The sequence below is a fragment of the Pholis gunnellus genome (assembly GCF_910591455.1).
Source record: "Pholis gunnellus genome assembly, chromosome: 4".
NCBI classification, from domain to species: Eukaryota; Metazoa; Chordata; class Actinopteri; order Perciformes; family Pholidae; genus Pholis; species Pholis gunnellus.
In genome coordinates, this window is record NC_136530.1 from 4,631,962 (window position 1) to 4,650,303 (window position 18,342).

The window sequence follows — 18,342 nt, forward strand, 5'->3', positions numbered from 1 at the left end:
CCTGCCCACAGTCGGGGATGCAAAGCTCCGGGGGGGGGGGCAAAAGAATTGCATTTCCTACATGCTGTGTTCAGCTATACAATATAGGAGTGGGCAGAGACCTGCATTTGCAGCCTGTTTCCTTCAGGCAGCACAAGTATCGTGTTGCTATATCTCATCTTTGTAAACAAGTTCTTAATAATTCACACCAATATATGAAGCTGGTGGTCTGTATTTGCTTGTGACATCCTATTTGCTCGGATACAAAGTGTATTCTCTCTGTGGTTCTGCAGGCAAAGTGCGTCCAACCTCTCGGACACAACGCTAAGTAATTACGCTCCAGTCGTCCATCAATCTCTCAGTAATTTAAAGCTGTGAAAGCATGCATGTCCACCTACTGCCTGGGAGAACAACACGAAACCAAGAGGAGAGCGGACTCACACAAACAGAGCCGCAGACAGCCAATCAGATCCGAGTGAATAAATGACACGAGATTGAGCTTTGTAATTAAGGCAGCGGAGCATGTTGTGCATTACGCTCTGCTTTTTAGCGATTTAATGAGAGAAAGCTCGCTCAAACTGGAACATTTCAACGTGCAGATGAGCGAGGAGCTCTGCCAAAGAAAAAACGGCTCAAGATCCCACGTTGATTGCTGCAGCGGTCGGCAGATGAGCCTCACGTTTCTGCCCATTTCCTGCTTTATTAAATCAAGTTGCACCCCAAAGAACGCCAAATGTTGTCTTCCAACACTAAATGATTTACGAGCACCGAGCGGCATCTTGTCGTTCTAATTTCCGACGTTCTCTACCCAGTTTGGAAAAGATGCTGCCTGTGGCCTGAGGCGTTTGAGCGTGTGTTAAATCATTAACCACAGCTAAGTGAGACATGTAACAGGTACAACTTCCAACAACCAAACTTCACAAGTTCATTGTGTCTTTGTTTAAGCCTCGAGGCGCGCCACCGGTGACTAGACCAACTACTTTCACACCAACTGACTCCCCAGTGGCCCTGGAAAGTTTCATTTTTCCCAGGCGGGCTTCTCCGAAATCAAACTAAACTACAAAGGAACTAAAAAGTTCCAGTAAAGTCACAGAGTCCGTTTGTCTCGTGGACCAAAAAAGGAGACAGCTCAATGTGCTCAATGTGCTCAATGTGCTCAATGTGCTCAATGTGCCGTGGTGCTGTGGTGCTGCCCCCAGCCAGAGAGCTGTGTCCCTCCACTGACAGCATCGCAGGCATTAATCACCAAACTCATTAAGACAATCTGCACAAGTGCCCACAGCTCATAAACTGTGGAATAGACCACTGTGACTCCTTTACCTCCGGAAGCATCCGCTTATTTACTTCTCCATCCAGCCAACCCACCCCTGCACCCACTTCACACGACACGGGGCCGTACGTCTGTTCATCTCCATCATCTCTATTCACGGAGACAGACGTTGGTTCTCTTCAGGTATCTGTGAACAATAGAGGAAAGCCCTCGTTTTTTTTTCAATAACGTTGGTGAGGAATTGCACTGAAATTGCCACCAAGGGTAACGCAGGGGAAAACAAATTGATTCCTAACACTTCTCTCGAGAAGAACACGCTCTTATTATGAATAAGAAATGAGCAATACATCTGTCAAGAGTGACCCTCATTCTGTTGCCCGGGCCTGAGAGGATCGCTGGAGGCAAACTGCAGATAGTGTAGCCTTAATGCTCAGGACAGCTCGCACAATAGGAACCAACTAGAATGGACACATTTTTTTCTCGTTGCTCCATCATCCAGGTTCAATGTGCGTATACGTTTCCAATGAAACAATATCTAATGGTCACATTGAGGCCATGAAAATGATTTTCAGCTCACACAGACTCTCCCAAAGCTCCATTAAATGGAACACTACTGGTGCAATCTGTTGCCATTACAACTTAAATGACATTACGTTTTGTTGATAATTAATACATAGCTTTTATCATTTTGAAGAGGCTCTTGGTAATAAGTGAGGGAGATGTTGCTCTGGAGAAACTGCTGCAGAGACTCAAGGAAAGGCAAAGAGGTTTTCGTTTAAATAAGACCAGTGTGTCTTTATTGACATAAACCTCTGAAAAGTAAAATAGCGACGCCATTCTCTCAGGGTTGACTGGTGCGGACTCAGACTTTTACATCCTTTGTACCTGATGGAAACTGAGTCACTGCAGCGAGATCCAAAAGCCAGCTGGGGTTAAGCTTAAAGTTAGGTTTACTCACCACTAATCCAGCGTCTCATGGGACAAAACCCCCGAAACTGAGGTGACAAAAAACACAAGAGAGCAACGGCAACCGGTGCGGTGAAAACGTGACAAAGGCGGCTGATTTAAGCCGTATCAGTGGCCGAGGTGAAGATAATCCGCTAACAAGCTCAGCGGGGAAGAAAGGACAGAAATGTCTCACCGTGACAAAGTTGACAGAGACTATTTAGAACGGAGACGTGAACAAAACCGGCTTTTCCACGAGACAACAAAAGTAATCATTGGAGACAAGTAATCAAATCCGTAGTGACAACGGCGACGAGCAAGGCCTGTAGCTTTAGGATTTTGTACCTGTGTGCGTGTGAACTCGACGTACATGAAGAAACTCAACACAGTGGTATAGAAACCTCACCAGCAACCAGCTTTTTGGCGGCGCAATTGCAAAGCAGACGTACCAGCGCACAAACATAAATGTTCACGACAGCGTTCGCCGACAATAACGTTAATATTGCTGTTGCCTGGTAGCTGTGTCCGTATGTTTTGAGGGGCAGGTGTGGTAACTTCCTGTGGTCTCCATTGTTTACCCGCCAATCACTCGACGGTGTCGAGCCATTCCTTTATTGAGCACAAAGAGAGCTAATGTGGGTTCTTAGTAGGATTGCTGTGCTCCTTTTGCAGCCCACCTTGGCCTCATTAGCAGCCCACGTGGGTTAAACACACCTGGGACCTTTATGGAGCCAGCACACAAGTCCCCCATGTGAGGCCCTCGTGGAGAGGTTTGGCAGCTGGAGCGTCCAAAATGGCAACGGGCCAGAATGTGAGGCACCTGGCAAATTAATTGTTGAGCCAGCGATTCTGATTAACAACTCTACAACACTCCCAACGACATACATCACGGCCACTCACATGTACGGTTTAAATCACAATCTAATACTCAATCAGACTTGACAAGGGGGACCGTAAAAAACAAAAACCTGCAGTATGAACCAACGTTGTGACATCAGTGCAAGGCTCACAAAGTCAAAGTGTGTGTGTGTGTGTGTGTGTGTGTGTGTGTGTGTGTGTGTGTGTGTGTGTGTGGTGCTGATTATGGGAGGGGTAAGGGGGCCAATCCAGTCATCCCCGGCCCCCTGCGCAATTTTCATGGAGGCTGGGTTTCATCAGGTTTTGTATTTTAGACCTATTGATTACCTGCAGTGAGGGGCACTGTGACAAAACCTCAGCAGGAGTTCTCTATCTGCAATAAACCATGCACACACACACACACACACACACACATTGGGTCTGCTGTGTTATGTCTTTCCCTGGTTATGAAAGAGAGATACAGAAATATGCTCACTATTAAAGGCAATGCTGGTAATGGTTTCTTTGATGGGATTATCCAATGTGCTGTGATTCAGCTCAATATACTCACAGCTTTATCTTAACACACATGTAACATTTGAATATGGATTTTCTCTCTATCATTCTGTGTGCTTCACTTGAAGTTTGCAAACGTGGAAGCAGATCGGCTCACCTATTGTTGGGCTCAGTATCTCCAGTCCTCTCTTCCTAATCGATTCTTTTCTCCCCCTGACCTTTGTGTCTCCTGTCGACAGGCGCGCAGGGCTAAATACAATAAATGCTAAGGAGAACAGCGCGTAGCACCTTACTAGCCAGCCTTTGGGCACACATAGTAGCAAGAGTCGAATTAAATTTAGTGTTTAATGCTCTTAAATATTCATTACGATCTGCCGACCGGGACACTTGAAGAAGATGAGAAGACTACCACCGTCATTCAACAATTTGGACGGTACGTGACTTCCATCTAGTGGCGGGAACAGAAACAAGCCGCCCGTTAACGACACTGTCGTAAAAAAAAGAAAAGTACAGAGTTGCTTTACGGCGATTTATAATTAAAAAATTCGACATGGCATCCTCATTGATTTGCAGCGAAACTCAAAGCAGGTAAAAATAAAGAATGATGTTTATTCATTAAGACGTAGTTAATGGACTTAACGCTCGTGTTTTAAACGGCTGTCTCTCATTAATACAACACAACACGACTCGTAGATGTTCTGCTGTAACACTATGTCAGCCTCCCTTTTAGCTAGTAGATGTGTGAACTGACAAATGGGATTTCTTTGGGGATTGTTTCCTGTTTCAGGGTGAGTTCAGTGATCAACAGAGACGTGAAGCAGTATGGAAAGAAGTACATGTTCGACAGCAACGAAGAGACGTGCTGGAACTCAGACCAGGTAGAACTACTGCTGTATCATAGTACACGTATTGTACTTTCCTACGTTCATTTCAAGTACTTTAATGCTCTCTTCACCGGTCTTCTAAAGTTCTCTTAGTATTTTTACAGTTAATATACAAGAAACCGCCATGCAATAGTTTTATACGAACAGGAAATGATAATAATAATTTCTGCAACTTTAGAATTCTTCAACTCATAGTCTATTCTTAAACCTTCTCCAGATGTGCACAATGTTTGTTTTTGTTTTAAAAAATGTACTAGTTGTTCCTGAATCTTGTTTCACCACCGTCCACAATTTGTATTAGTATTTTGCAGCTCCTTTTTTCCTGCATTGCATTGTGGGAGACTAGTGTGCATGGACAGCACGCTCAAAAATTAAACATTTGTTAGTATGCACAATAGCTGATTAACACTTATTTAGTCATATTTCCCATGTGAACACACTAGATATTCAAAACCTGATTAAAACTCTGCATCCGCATCATGTCTTTGACAGGGTGAATGTCAGTGGGTGTCTCTGGAGTTCCCCCAATCGGTCAAGGTGTCTGAGTTAAAGGTCCAGTTCCAGGGAGGCTTCTCAGCAAAAACATGCAGACTAGAAGGTAAAACTCACATGTTCTCCGACTGTAAGCCTCATCACAAATACGTTTCCTGATGTGATTATCCATCGCCCTCTCGTTTCAGTGTTTGTTTCTATTACAGACAAGGTGTCAGGTGTGGGAAGATAAGGTGAATGATTCTCCTCTTGTTTCTGGCAGGTTGCCCAAAAAATGGAGCGTTTACAGAGATCAGCCAGTTTTATCCAGAGGACGACAACTCTCTTCAGATATCCTTCTCTCTTACTGTGCAGCATTTGATTGATAACCCTGGAAAGGATTTTTATTATTTAATGCAAAATAGGGGAGTAACATTTAAAAAATGTAAACCTTTTATTTTCCACAACACAACATTATTTACCAGTAATCAATGTAGCTATATTTAAAGGTACAGTGTGTAGGATTAAGGGGGATCTATTAGCAGAAATATATTATGCATAACTGTGTTTAATCACCTGAAACTAAGAATCATAGAATGATCTCTGGCTCTCCAGAGGGCCTTTTGTGTTTTGTACGTTCCCTGCCGGCCACTGTAGTTTTCCGACACACTTTGAAAGGGAGGGGTGAGCGGAGGGGTGTTCAGTTGGTTGCAATCTGCCACCTCACCACTAGAGGCCACTAAATCCTACACACTGGTCCTTTTTAAACTATTCAATCAACTGCATTGATCATAATTCACAAACGCTGATCATGTGTTCCAAAAATAATCTTTAGGCTGAAGAAAACCACTATCAGACCAGTTTAACCAGATAGTCGGTATAATAGTAAATGCTATTCTGCTTTTATACGTTTAAACTCAGCCTGTCATCACCAGGGTTGTTACAGCAGCCGTACCTGTCACTCTACAAATAGCAGCGTGTTTCCTGTGTAAAGCTGTAGATGGTTCATAATAAGTATCGGACAATATTTGTCCTGGACATGCTTTTTCATTATCGCCATGCTTATCTTGTTCTTAACTCCACACCCACAGCTTTCCCATACAGGAGGCCTCTGCAGTGGACAAAGTAAAAATAAAGTTTGAGAATAGTGCCGACTTTTTTGGGAGGATAATTGTTTACTCCTTGGACGTCCTGGGAGAAAGAGCCTCGTGACCATTTTGTTTTTGTTTTTACATTCTGCTCGTGAGAGAGGAAATGACTCCTGAGTAAAGTACAGGATGCACGACGGTGTGGTGGCACTTAAGGGAAACACGTCATCTGTGCTGCCACCTCCATGAACTGATGTGAATGTGGCCTTTTTTGGTATGGATGCTCTCAGGGATCTGTCGAGCCATCTCACTCCACGAACGCAGATTTAATGAGTTTCTTGTGATTATTAAGAGCACTTGGAATCATGCTCCCTGTACTTATATTTTGCCTTTTGAGTTGAAGTGCCATTCCAGTGGAACACAGTATAAAAATACATTTTTATTAAAAACCTGTTCACATTCCTTTTTTTGTTGCCTTTCAGCCAAACAAACTGCATTTTAGTCCTTAGTACGTTTTTGTACATTACATACAATGGAAAGCATACAAATGGAATAAACTATAAAGTAAATATAGATTCCCCAGTGTCAATGTCTCTGCATATGCACCGATCTATTACAGTGCCTTGTTATTGGGACTGGGGTCTTGGTCATCTCACCACCGACGATCGCTGGTTGTCTGAGATCAACTGCGTCCGGCTGCTCTTTCCAGTTTTAAACTAGTGTCACGTCGGTGACTTGTAGAGTTTCAGGATATGGTCCTCCAGCACTTTCTGAACTAAGGAAACAAAAGAAATGAACATGTGGATTCAGCAAGACAATTTTACAGTAACCTTTTATGAAAAGAAAAACCTATTTGTCAGGTATAATAAGACAAGACATACTCTTTTTGTGTCCAAGGGCTACAGCCAAGGCCATCGGGCTGTACCCAGAGTCGGACTCAATCGTCATGTCTGCCCCTTTGGCTGAAAGAGAGGACAATAATTAAAGCATTGAAACAGAACTGAACAGGACACATCATAGACACGCAATGTACCTAAAAGTGCTTCTACACATTTGATGTGGTTCCCTCGCACGGCATAAAGAAGAGGAGTTCCACCGTTCTGAGAAAAATAAATAAAACAAAACATGGATCACGTTGTAGTTATATTTGACTGTCAATGCTATAACGTATTCATCTTGTGGACCTGTGATGACATGTCAGATGTAAAAGAAAGTCAATGTACCCAGTCAAAGGCATCAATGTCCACTCCATGTCTGAGAAGAGACTCCACAATGTCCACATAGCCTCCAGAGCTGGCCAGTGTCAGGGCGCTCTCTCGCTCTCTCGCAATGGTTTTGGGGTCTGCACCCTAAAGAAAAAAAATTGTGTTTAAAATCCCATAAACAGAGTGAGAGAGAGCATTCTGACACGTCTCTCTTGACGGCAGTCGCTCACTTTCTAACCTTTTCCAAGAGGAAATCCACCACCGCTTTCTCTCCGAACGCCGCGGCCCACATGAGCGGCGTGAAGCCACGCTCGTCCTGTTTGCTCAGCAGCGAACCGTCTGCAAATATCAAACGGGTCACGGCGCATCAGTGGGAATTTTTTTTGAGATTTAAAGCCCGACATTTGCATTCTGTTATACTGCTGGGTGACATCCAGATCTCTCACCTTTAGTCAGGTGTACAGCCACTTGTGAAACCTCGCCTTGAGCTGCCAACTGGTGGATGGACAGAGCTGGTGGAAAGAAAAATGTATTTGACTTCATCTGCTCAAGACAGTATTGGAGAGTAAACTGTATTTTACAGTAGCTTGCTGGTATTTCAACAACATTCATATTTGCATAGTGAATCAAGTTGTTTATTAAATTGTGTAGTTAACTACTGAAACTGCAAACAATTCTGGGCCATAATAGGAAAGGAATTATTTTTTTCTCTACTGTAATTGGACCCCCTTTTATTTCAATGCATTTGTCAGGGAGTCACCGCGCCATACTTGACCTTTCACCTTTGTGCAGTTATAAAGTCACAAGATGTCACAAAACTGACGAATAAGACAACAGGGCCCATATTTTTTTTTTTAGACCAGTGCTCAAGTCGGTCTAGAAAGGGGCAAATTAAATATATTTAGTGGGGTATTTTATTTATTATTTTGGTTTATGCATGACCTGTGAACAAGTGTGCACACAAATAAAATCACTTTAGCTTTTAAATTAGATTTTTTTTTTTTTTTTTTACAAAGTAGTTTAAACTGCTTTTTCTCAGTAGCTTTAGATAACAAAACTAGATGTATTACTACGGTAGCTTTGCTGTAGCTAAACTTCTTGTAGTTTGAAGTAATTAGTAGTTTCCCCAACACTGCTAAATACCATGACTGCTTGTGTTGCACACAATTTCACGTACTTTGCCACCAGAGCATCTCTGCCTGTACTCACCGTCTAGTGTTGCTGGGCGCATTGTAACCTCGTTCCCACGCTGCTTGTTGGTCAGAGTGGTTGGGTGGATGAACAAACCCTCTTCATCCACATCCATGTTTTCTGGAGACACTGTCCCAAGAAGACGAACCACAAACATGTCAGTGAAAGCAGTTCCAAACATCGGGTAACACATGTATATTAAAAGTGTTTTAAAAAGGCACGGATACCATTGGACCCCTCGTCTCTGGAGTCGGATGGACAAACATTAGCCTTAGATGACTGAACATGTTGGCCATCGGCAGCCTCTTCATCACCTCTGGCCTCCATGATCACTGCAACACAAACACGACACGAACTACTAAATAACCTGGTTCTCCCCTTAAGGAAAAAGTAGATAAAAGTACTTTAAAACGCCAGTTGCATTGTCCACTCACCACATAGAGCCACACAGTCTAATTTGCGCCAACTTCCTTTTGGCAAAACTGAAAGTAAATTGTTTCGAGTTGCACGACGGGTGTGTTGATGGCCATGGAAGTGTACCGAGGTACGCTAACGTTACTTATCGCTCAGTTAATTTGCTATTTAGTTAATATATTATTTTAACAAAAGAAACACGATTTGATTCGTCCCGTGTAACGTATCACAGCGTTCGGCACGATTTTCGAGGAAGAACTGATTTCTCATAATCGATTTTTCCGCCCGGAATATTATCGTGTGACACATGACAACAACAACACGGAAGAAGACAGAATCAGCTGACACGAGTCGCGTACAACTGCATTGTGTTGTTATTATTTCTGACTGATATAACCTGCCTGCACTATGGAGGACCAGGAGATGCAACTGAAAGTGAGACGAGGTAAACAAATGAATCGGCGAACAACTTACCTCATTGTTAGCTTGCAGCGCTGCAGTTAAGCTAGTAGCTAGCTTGTTAGCCGCTAAGCTACCGCTATAACGCCAGGATTGTGTTTACATCGTTGTTTGTCCATGTCCCATGATGCTGGGCGTTGTTTGTGTCATTTTTCTAACATGGGTCGTGTATTGTCTGCACGTCTTTGACCACACAGTGTCTGACAAATTCACGGAGAGCATGTACGTGCTGGCTAACGAGCCGTCAGTGGCTCTCTACAGACTGCAGGAACACGTCAGAAGGTCGCTGCCTGAGCTGGTGCAACACAAGGTAGTCATCCTGTGACATGTTGTTGGACAAAAAACTAAATAAAAAGCAAGTTAAAGGGGAAAAACAAACCAAAAAAAGTGCACAATATTCTATTACATTAGACACTGAGTAACATTACTTTAGACTCTGCTGCTGTTAATCACACCACTCTCACTTTATCATGTAATTTGTCTCCAAATGCTCTTCTATAGTTTTATTTTCTATTCTTATTTTAGTATATGCACCTCCTATTATTTATTTATATCACTTCCTCTCATTATCTGTATTTATTAATACCATCGCTCCCCAAAAACATAGTTGAACAACTCATCCACACCCTCATTTCCTCCAGCCTAGACTGCTGTAATCCATTAAATACTCGCCTAACGATGCAGCAGTTGCTACAGTTGGTGCAGAATGAAGCAGCAAAACTTCTCCCAAACACTCAACGTAGGGAACGTATCACTCTGGTCCTGCAGACGAATTACACTGGCCCCCCACTCGTGACCGTGTTCAGTTAAAGATTCTATAGATTATTTATAAATCCTGTTATGGTATGGCTGCGCTTTACATTTCAAAACTTTTAACCCCTTATTCTGTTCTGAGACCTCTCGGATCAGAGAATCAAAGAGTCTGGCATTTGTATATTTTTTCCAACTCTGAATGTTGTTGTTATACATTTTCCAGAATATTTGATGGTTGTATTTTAATTTTTTGCAATTCCTCACACAGACTGACATGCAGAGCTGGGAGGAGCAGAGTCAAGGAGCCATCTACTCTGTAGAGTATGCATGCAGGTGAGGAGAGGCCTACATTTCTGCTGTCAAGTCATGCCTGTTAACACTTTCGTTGATCTGTTGTTGTTGTTGTTGTTGTTGTTTCTGCAGTGCTGTGAAGAGCATGACGAACAGCAGCCTGTACTTCAAAAACATTGACGCCCTCCTCCGTCAAGCCATCAGCATGAAGGAACAGATTAGCAACTCTCAAGGACGCAGGTAGGAGGCAGCAGTGAACATCAGTGAGACCCGGTGTGTTACGAAGTGTAGGGAGGGGAACTATGAAAGCAACAAAATGTTCCAATTTAGATGTAGACCAACATTTGTACAGCGGCACAGTCAGTTCTCGTGGCTGATATCTAGCTCACCTCTTCCATATACGACACATTGTTATAGCTGCTTCATAGGAATGCACCTCCATTTTTCTAATCTGTAACCTTGAGGTTCCTGTGGGTATAATCCATTTGAAAAGGTTAATTGGGAAGTAATGGAACATCTATCAATGCCCTCATCTCTTAAGTGTTAGGGTTATACTTGTGCCTGTTGAGGGACAGTCATCATTAGAAGTCGTTTTTGAACACAATTATTGGTCCAAATGAAAAATAATCATTGACATAATTATTTGAACAAGCCAGATAATTCAAGGATATTATTTTTTTTGGGCCACACCACCCACCCCAAAAGTGTCAAAGATCCTCTTGTACTTTCACAGTTTCCCAAATCTCTGCATTATTAACTTAAAGTGAGAGACAAAAGTGACTCGGTTCTTTGTATTCATTCTTTGCAGCACATCATAGCTTTGTTCATATTATAACCTTTGTTTCAGTTTGTTTTATTTAATACGTAATAATATTTTGTATCAGTTCATATTTTGGGACATCAGCAAATATATAATTTTCTTTCAGTTTATGCCACTTTAATAGCCCAATAACTGCAAAATATTTATTCTTTTGTGGTTAATTGGAGCTTCATGTTTTCAGTTTTATTTGTCTTTGCTGTCTTTTTATTTCCCCCACTGACACCTGCATGAAGCTTACATGATGTGACCCCCTCTCCCAGTCCCCTTGTCTCTGCTCCACATGCCCCTTCCACTTCCTCATGACCTCTGGACTGAGGTGTCCAAGGTTAGTATTTCCTCCAGACGATAATAATAATAATCACATTCAGGCCTGTATTATGTGTTCGTTTACAGAAATGACTGAAATGTGCATTTAAAGGACATTTAAAGCTTTTGTAAACATTATTTTAATCTCCTTTTTAGGTCTTGAAAAACATCCTGCTTTCAATCTGAATTATATTTTCTAAAGTGTATTAATTGGTTGATATGAAATATTGAACAAAACATAACAAAAACTGCACATTGTGCACAAATATTTGGCAAAAAGCCACCATATACAGCAGGAGAAAGTATTCACATTATTACAATTAAAGCTATACGTTTTCCAGATTGATACTTGGGCAACACTGGTGAGTTTGAAATCAAGCTCATTCACCAAAACACTACATATTATTCAAGAGTTGTGCTCAATATGCTTTTTTCATCAAATTACAAATTCTTTATAATCCGAACAGGAAGAATCAGTTGATAAATGTTCAGTTAGGATGAACATACTGAGTAAAAAGGTACAAACTGACAGTTCTACATCTGTTTGAATCCGCACTTGTGTAAGCGGTCCTCTTGTGCTTGATGCTTAAAGGTCAGCAGTGTCTTTAACCACAAGCTCAGCTGCCTTCATGTCAAACAAGAGTAGAGTCTTTCGCGGAAATCCCTGACTTGCGTGCGAGGACGCTCCTCATCTCATTGTTGACCCCGTTCCAGGGTTTAGCCTGGGCCTGCAGTAGACCAGATTCAGTAGACAGGGTCCTGTGCATTCGGGAGCCACTGCCTCCGCTGCTGTAGCCGTCTTTATCGCTGGCGTGGCCCTGCGAGCCTCCGGCAGGAGAGTACTGCTGCTGCTGGTACTGCTGCTGTCTCGGGTTGCCATACTGAGGGTAGGAGATCGGCTGCTGGAGGTGAGACTGGCTGCGGTGCATCCGCGGTTTGTCCACGCCAATCTTGAGCTCGCGGTGTCGGGAGACGGGCGTGTTGCTGCCGCCGCCGCCGTGGTCGTTCTGGAAGAGGGTGTCGAGGTGGTCGCTGTGATGGTGCTTGGCACCGCGAGAAGCTTTGACCAGAGTGTGGATCACAATGACCAGTAAGACGAAGATCCCAGAGGAGAGTACGCAAGCGCTCGCCATGCCCGTCTCCACCTCAAATATGAGGAGCATAAAGATGGACATAGCTGCAGAGGAAAAGAAGGAAACGGAGGATTGATATACACAGAAACACTAAATCAATATTAATCTATTATTTGGTTCATCTGCAAAGAGCCTAATTACTTTCAAACAAAAGTTATTTTTTTACTTGCATCTTGATTTGCTGCTAGTTTTTTGCTACATTTGTATTTTCACATTACTTGCTGCACATCCAAGAAAATGGATGCTTTAAAAAAGTGTGTTTTAATGTTGTTGGAATGTCATTTAAAGGCTGGCTATTCTTAGCTAAGTTGTTCTTGTGTTTATCTGCAGGAAAAGGACCATGGAGTCAGGCATGCTGAAGGAAGGGGGCGAAAAGCACAGCGCTGGGATGTGACGCGGCTTCCTGAGTCGGTGGCGTTGCTTCTACGGCCCCCTTTCTCTGCTACCTCTTGATTGAGGCTGAAGTGGGCGTCATAAAGGCGACGCCTCCTCATCACAATGGAGTGACTGCCTCCAGTGCCCCCCCCCCCCCCCCCCTAGTACAAGCCGCTCAGTGGAACAGAGCAACACAGCGCTGCCAGGTTCAGCATTAACAACACTTAAGTCATGGACGCTGCTCAAAGAATGCATTGTTCTCTCGGACTCGCTGGACAGACCAGAGAGAAAGCAGCAGTGCCCCGGGTGTTTAAAATCCACTGCACTGCCGGTGTTTGGGACACTAGTCTTCAAGCCTTTGTGAATTTGTTTGTGAAAGGCTTACAAGTACCCTGCATGCAAATTATAAGACACACTTGCACAAGGAAAACATACATATGTGCGCTAGAAGGCAATAAGAGGTGCAACAGAATCGGGCAACACAATCTTTACAAAGATGTTTTTCCTTTTTTCTTACCTGCCAAGTAGACAGAAACCCCGAGGCAGAACAGTCCAATAGCCACGTGTCGCACAGCTCTGCTATCTAAAAGGAACCAGTCTGCTCTGTGGAAACAAATGTTGTGCGTTCAATATTGTGGCTCGGGCATGTTTACACTGTTACTTTGATATTCTCATCTGTGCATAAATAAAGACAAATTCAGGCAACAATTTCTGTGTTGACAATTTTCTTTTGTGTCGGTTCATTACAACTTCTTTACTATACAATCCAACTTTCCTTGGTCCTTTCTTTTTTTTTTTGTCCTAAAACATTTTATTATTGTTTATCTGGGTATGTTTAAATGAAAAGCTCATTAGTATTCACATTTTCTTGGAATGTACCCGTCTGTCAGTGGGGAGGTCCTGGGGTATGCTGCTGGATTTGTAAACCGACGTGGGAAAGGGCCAGCTAGAGGCCGTGCGCTGGGTGAATAATGAGAGGAAGGCCATTGTTTCGATGGGATTCATAGGGTTTGAGAGGTGGGGGTCGGCCAACCGCATTGCAGTACGGGCCTCTGCACTCCGACACATAAGGAAGGCCCTTTTATACTTCTGAAACTGTGTTTTCTGTTAATGGAACTTAATGCAGTCCACCAGGATCTGCTGTGGTTTACAGAGAACAATTAAAGAAGATTGTGTGGGCGCAGGAAGAAACACTGACTAAATAAATTAATTGTTATTTCCACTTTCAGCTGCACTGACTCTAGGGCCATTTAATAATTATTACCGTCCTTAAAGCATGATGTTTTAGTGGGGCATTTAATACATTCTGGGGGTTTATTTGAGGCTGTACTATGTGGTGGTTTTGTTTTGCTCTGTGATATTAAGTTTGCTCATTTTCATATATGGATGAACACAATACAAACTACAGCCTCAAAAATTTGAATAAAGTTGGATTAGCATTCCTCCAACATAGTGTCAACATTTCACATTTAAGTAGGATTTATTAGGTTGTAGGATTTGCATTACATAACACGGGGGTTATATTTCTGTTATTACTTCACTTGAACAAGTAGTTAAAGTGAAATAATAAAAAGTTATGTAGCCACAGTGGCCACAAATTACACTTACAGGATACTATTAATGCTAAAATGTAGAGTATTGTAAGACAAGTAAACTTAAGTGTTGACCAATATTTGCTAATTAGCCACCGAAGCTAGCTCACTGTTAGCACAACACCACATGAATTAAGCAATGGTCGGTTTTAAATGCTTATAAATTCAAACTTTGTGTTTGTTTGTTAGAGAAATGTTGTGTTTTCTTTTAAAATGTACATTGTCTTGCCCCAAAGGTCGCTTTTCAGTATAACAGTTGATTTACAGCCGCGTATTAATATAGCAATTAACTACAATTCGACCACAGGTGAGTTTACGCCTTCAAAACTGACCGGAACTAGCTGTTTCTGAACTATTTTAATGAACAAGTGAGTGAAGCGGCTGAAAGTGACGCCGCAGGTGTTTTTTGTTGTTGTTGTTTTTGAACTTGCGGTAGAAGAGATGCGTTACATGCAGACTAAATACCTTTCAGTGTCCTGCTCTCCTCTGCAGACCTCTGTGGAGAAGTAGCCGTGGAGGAGACAGACCACCACAGAGCTTAAATTAAGGGTGAGGGACAGAGCCGAGAGGACCGTGGAGACGGGCAGCAGGACGGCCCAGATCTGAGCCGGTACGAGCGAGGAGGTGGACGGGGGGGACTCCTTCACGGCCGTCTGTTGAGACTGAAGCTGGAAAATCAAAATGACCGATAAAACAGACATGATGGCCGATAGAATCCCCAGTAAAGACAGAACTATCAGACACCGCTGGCTGTACTTGAGCGTCATCTTTATCCTGAATTAAAACAAAACAAAAAGTTTCTCCTTCCCGGGTCGGACTCTTTGATTAAAACTTCTCCGGTGGTGCAAAACTCCCAAAAAGTAGCGCTGGCATTGCAGTGTGAATTTAGAAAGTTTCCCCCTCGGTCCCGTCGGGATGAATAGTGTTTTCCTCCCCAACATGCAGCAGTTTGCCTGTTGTGCTAGAGCGCCCTGCTGCTCAGTCTGAGCATGTGATGTGCTTTAAATCCCCAGATTAAAAACTTCGCAACAACAATGGACTTTTTTTCTTCTTCTCCTGGATCCTCGGAAACAATGCGTGGACGCGCTCCTGCATTGGAGAGAGGCAGAGCTGCACTGACTGCACTCAAAACACCGTGACAGGACAAACAAAGGGCATGGAAACAGTGCAGCACCACTATACACAAAATCACAACGCGTTGTCCTAATTCAATTATAGAAATACAGAAATTATACTAAATGCATCAACTTCTAGGGCCTATTCTCCAAAAACATGTCCATATTGTATTTCCTGTGCTAATAGATTAGCCTACTTCCTGTGATATGATCCTTTTATCCTCATAAAGTGATTAAAGGATTATATAGTAGGCTACTTTTCAACAGGCCATTTGATTGTCTTCTTACCAAATACAAAAAGAAACAACCGACATAATAAAATAAAGCAAAATCAAATGTGAATCCTGCAGTTATTTCCTGTGCAAGGTGAGACTACGGCAGGTGTGCATTACAGCTATAACTTTTGAGGAATTTGCAGCAGCGGCCGCCTCAGCTGAGCCCCTCTTCATTGTAGAATACAACCTTTTATTCCTCGTGCAGCTCCTCGGACTCTTTGAATCTAATTAGCTTTGCCATGGAAACATGCACAGTTTACCTGGGATGCTCTTTTTATTTGTTTACCATTGCATCCTATACTTATTTGTGTTATTGCCACTGCAAACATGTTATAACAGAAGTCACATGTGCAGTGTCTGCCTTATTTCTTGGAATTAACATTTAATATTAACTTTGTGTAGACTTCACGTACGCTGGACCGCAAACACCTCGACTTCTAGTCTGTGACTTGTGTTACAGAGGCCTTATTGTTCTGTGAGAGGTTGGGGTTTGATGGGGGAGAGGGAGGGGGGTGTTAGTAAAGGTGTAGCCCTTATTCTGTTGAGATGTAGATAAGACTGTAGCTATAAAGGTACACAATGTGAACAATTGCTCTCACACATGTACACTGACCATGGAGGCTATTTCTGAATTCGACAGCCTCACCACATGCTCTGAAAGGGCCGCGGCTGATCTTGTCGAAAGCAGAAGTGAGAAGTTTCAGGAAAATGAAGAAAAAAAAAAAGAAAGAAAATGGACTCGATACAGAAAGTTCTCAAAGTCACCTTAATCTCTCTCTCTCTACTCTACTCTGGCTCCGTGCCTTTGGTGTTGTATCAGTAATATGGTTGTAATTCAGCCTTCGGTGCTCCGGCTTGATGGAGCTCCCACAGTGTTTAGAGTAAATGCACGAAGAAGAACACACTTGCACTGAGGAAAGCTATAATTTCCCCTTTGGCTGCAGGTGATTAGCTGTATTTACAGATGGGGGTTGGCACTATACTCTCTGTCAGATTGACGGAGCCCACGCAGATGAATCCTGGAGGTAAAGGCTGTGGCAGTCTGCGGGGATGTTGCTGACTATTGCATCAGATGCAGAGTTGAGTTTACCTCTCGGGGATCTCTAATTGTGTGTGTGCTGACGTGTTTGTCTGCGTGTGTGTGTGTGTGTGTGTGTGTGTGTTGATGTCCACACTTCCACAGATGATGTGTGCTATTAAATTTGTCCCTGCATTATATTTAGGAGTGCATTGTGTCACATCCCAAAAATAGTCAATAATGCAGCTCATGCAGTGATTCAGTTATTACCTCTAAATATATCTATTAAGCTGACAGCATGTCTGTTTTCCACTAGTGTCTTCACTTTGCTTTAGAGCAATGTATTCCTCCATTTTTTTTTTTCACTTCACCTCCATTCACTTTCGTTAGTGACACCCAAATAAACTCTCTCTATATAATATCAACAGCAGATCTACGGTGAGCTAAGCAGCAGTTTGGACATGAGGAAATATTGTATACGAGTCGTAATTAGGATTAATTTGTGTGTTTTTTAATTGACGCGCACAGCAGGTGAACACAATAATAATTGTATGCAATCTCATATGGCAGCCTTGCCCCCCCCCCCCCCCTCCCCTTTGAAGCTTCAATGTTTGTTGAGACTATCAGAGTAGTTGATTGAACTCAGGTTATTTTCGGAGGCTGTAACTTGCAGCGGTGTTGTAACAAATTAAAGCCTATTGTTAGGTGTTCCTGTAATTTTGTCCGACACATAGGCCTGTATGTGCAGAGGTGGACTGAATTACTATTATAGTTTCAGTTCACGGCCTCAGAAACGCTTCAGTTTAACAACCAAATTATACGGGAATGCATCCTGACTGATCTCAACAAAACAGCAGAATTTAACTGATGTAGGGGAGAGACACCTGTCATATACTGTCGAAACTGAGGCAATAAACATGTATATATATATTTATATGACACCTAATTAATCTGTGGGAATTTGGTCAATTGTCGAGGGACACTTCAGCAGCGTGAATGTCAGCCCACATACTTAAACCTTGAAGGTCTATTGAACCAGAGGCCACTCTGATGTGCAGATATTCCTCTAATGCACAACACTGCATTTTTAGATCTAATGATACTTAACACAACAAGAAATCATTGATCCGATGATCCATTATTGAAAAGTGCGTGTTGTTCAGAACGTGTTGTTGGAAAATGAGATGCAAAAAGTGGTTTTGTACCATTAATTGCTTTTAAAATACTCATAAATTGTGTCAATAAAATACAGATTGCGGCTTTATGTGGAAAAATACCAAAAAAACAAAAACAGATCTCACATGATTAAGACCATAATTTCCACAGAGAATGTGTCTTAAGGGCAAGGGTTCTCATCCTGGGGATTGAGGCCCTCATATGGGGTCGTGAGAGGAATCTAAGGGGT

The 18,342-nt window shown here is 42.6% G+C and overlaps 4 protein-coding genes across 6 annotated transcripts; 2 read left to right on the forward strand and 2 right to left on the reverse strand.

The window, feature by feature from the left end:
• Positions 1-4,091: 4,091 nt before the first annotated feature.
• On the forward strand, positions 4,092-6,129 carry nr2c2ap (nuclear receptor 2C2-associated protein). The gene is made up of 5 exons (XM_079158316.1): positions 4,092-4,135; positions 4,335-4,425; positions 4,924-5,029; positions 5,186-5,253; positions 5,992-6,129. The coding sequence occupies exons 1-5, from the start codon at positions 4,098-4,100 to the stop codon at positions 6,112-6,114; spliced, it is 426 nt and encodes a 141-aa protein (XP_079014442.1). The 5' UTR covers positions 4,092-4,097; the 3' UTR covers positions 6,115-6,129.
• A 280-nt stretch (positions 6,130-6,409) lies between these two features.
• On the reverse strand, positions 6,410-9,018 carry rfxank (regulatory factor X-associated ankyrin-containing protein). The gene is made up of 9 exons (XM_079158315.1): positions 8,821-9,018; positions 8,614-8,718; positions 8,405-8,515; positions 7,642-7,707; positions 7,434-7,534; positions 7,214-7,339; positions 7,024-7,090; positions 6,872-6,952; positions 6,410-6,765 (listed from the first exon to the last, which is right to left on the reverse strand). The coding sequence occupies exons 2-9, from the start codon at positions 8,711-8,713 to the stop codon at positions 6,713-6,715; spliced, it is 705 nt and encodes a 234-aa protein (XP_079014441.1). The 5' UTR covers positions 8,714-8,718; positions 8,821-9,018; the 3' UTR covers positions 6,410-6,712.
• Positions 9,019-9,104: 86 nt separating this feature from the next.
• borcs8 (BLOC-1 related complex subunit 8) lies at positions 9,105-13,640 on the forward strand. Of its 3 annotated transcripts, none has more exons than XM_079157726.1 (6): positions 9,105-9,245; positions 9,457-9,569; positions 10,281-10,345; positions 10,436-10,543; positions 11,357-11,448; positions 12,893-13,640. In XM_079157726.1, exons 1-5 carry the CDS (start codon positions 9,209-9,211, stop codon positions 11,424-11,426), a joined length of 393 nt encoding a protein of 130 aa, XP_079013852.1. In that variant the 5' UTR covers positions 9,105-9,208; the 3' UTR covers positions 11,427-11,448; positions 12,893-13,640. The 3 variants fall into 3 exon arrangements, with proteins under 3 accessions (XP_079013852.1, XP_079013853.1, XP_079013854.1); XM_079157727.1 differs by having other exon boundaries at positions 11,384-11,448; XM_079157728.1 differs by lacking the exon at positions 12,893-13,640 and having other exon boundaries at positions 11,384-12,022.
• Positions 12,062-15,296, reverse strand: tmem221 (transmembrane protein 221; the record flags this gene model as incomplete). The annotated part of the gene is made up of 3 exons (XM_079157725.1): positions 12,062-12,606; positions 13,455-13,540; positions 14,995-15,296. The coding sequence occupies 3 exons, from the start codon at positions 15,294-15,296 to the stop codon at positions 12,062-12,064; spliced, it is 933 nt and encodes a 310-aa protein (XP_079013851.1).
• Between the last annotated feature and the right edge of the window lie 3,046 nt (positions 15,297-18,342).

Bases quoted from the DNA above. Each gene is read 5' to 3' on its own strand.
- nr2c2ap (XM_079158316.1), top strand. From the start codon at position 4,098: ATGGCATCCTCATTGATTTGCAGCGAAACTCAAAGCAG. The intron at 5,030-5,185 runs GTAAAACTCACA...TGTTTCTGGCAG, and splicing joins AAAAACATGCAGACTAGAAG to GTTGCCCAAAAAATGGAGCG. The intron at 5,254-5,991 runs ATATCCTTCTCT...CTCCACACCCAC, and splicing joins AGGACGACAACTCTCTTCAG to AGCTTTCCCATACAGGAGGC.
- rfxank (XM_079158315.1), bottom strand. From the start codon at position 8,713: ATGGAGGCCAGAGGTGATGAAGAGGCTGCCGATGGCCAACATGTTCAG. The intron at 8,516-8,613 runs GTATCCGTGCCT...TTCTTGGGACAG, and splicing joins CAGAGACGAGGGGTCCAATG to TGTCTCCAGAAAACATGGAT. The intron at 7,708-8,404 runs GTGAGTACAGGC...TCTTTCCACCAG, and splicing joins GCGCCCAGCAACACTAGACG to CTCTGTCCATCCACCAGTTG.
- borcs8 (XM_079157726.1), top strand. From the start codon at position 9,209: ATGGAGGACCAGGAGATGCAACTGAAAGTGAGACGAG. The intron at 9,246-9,456 runs GTAAACAAATGA...TTGACCACACAG, and splicing joins GCAACTGAAAGTGAGACGAG to TGTCTGACAAATTCACGGAG. The intron at 10,544-11,356 runs GTAGGAGGCAGC...ACCTGCATGAAG, and splicing joins AGCAACTCTCAAGGACGCAG to CTTACATGATGTGACCCCCT.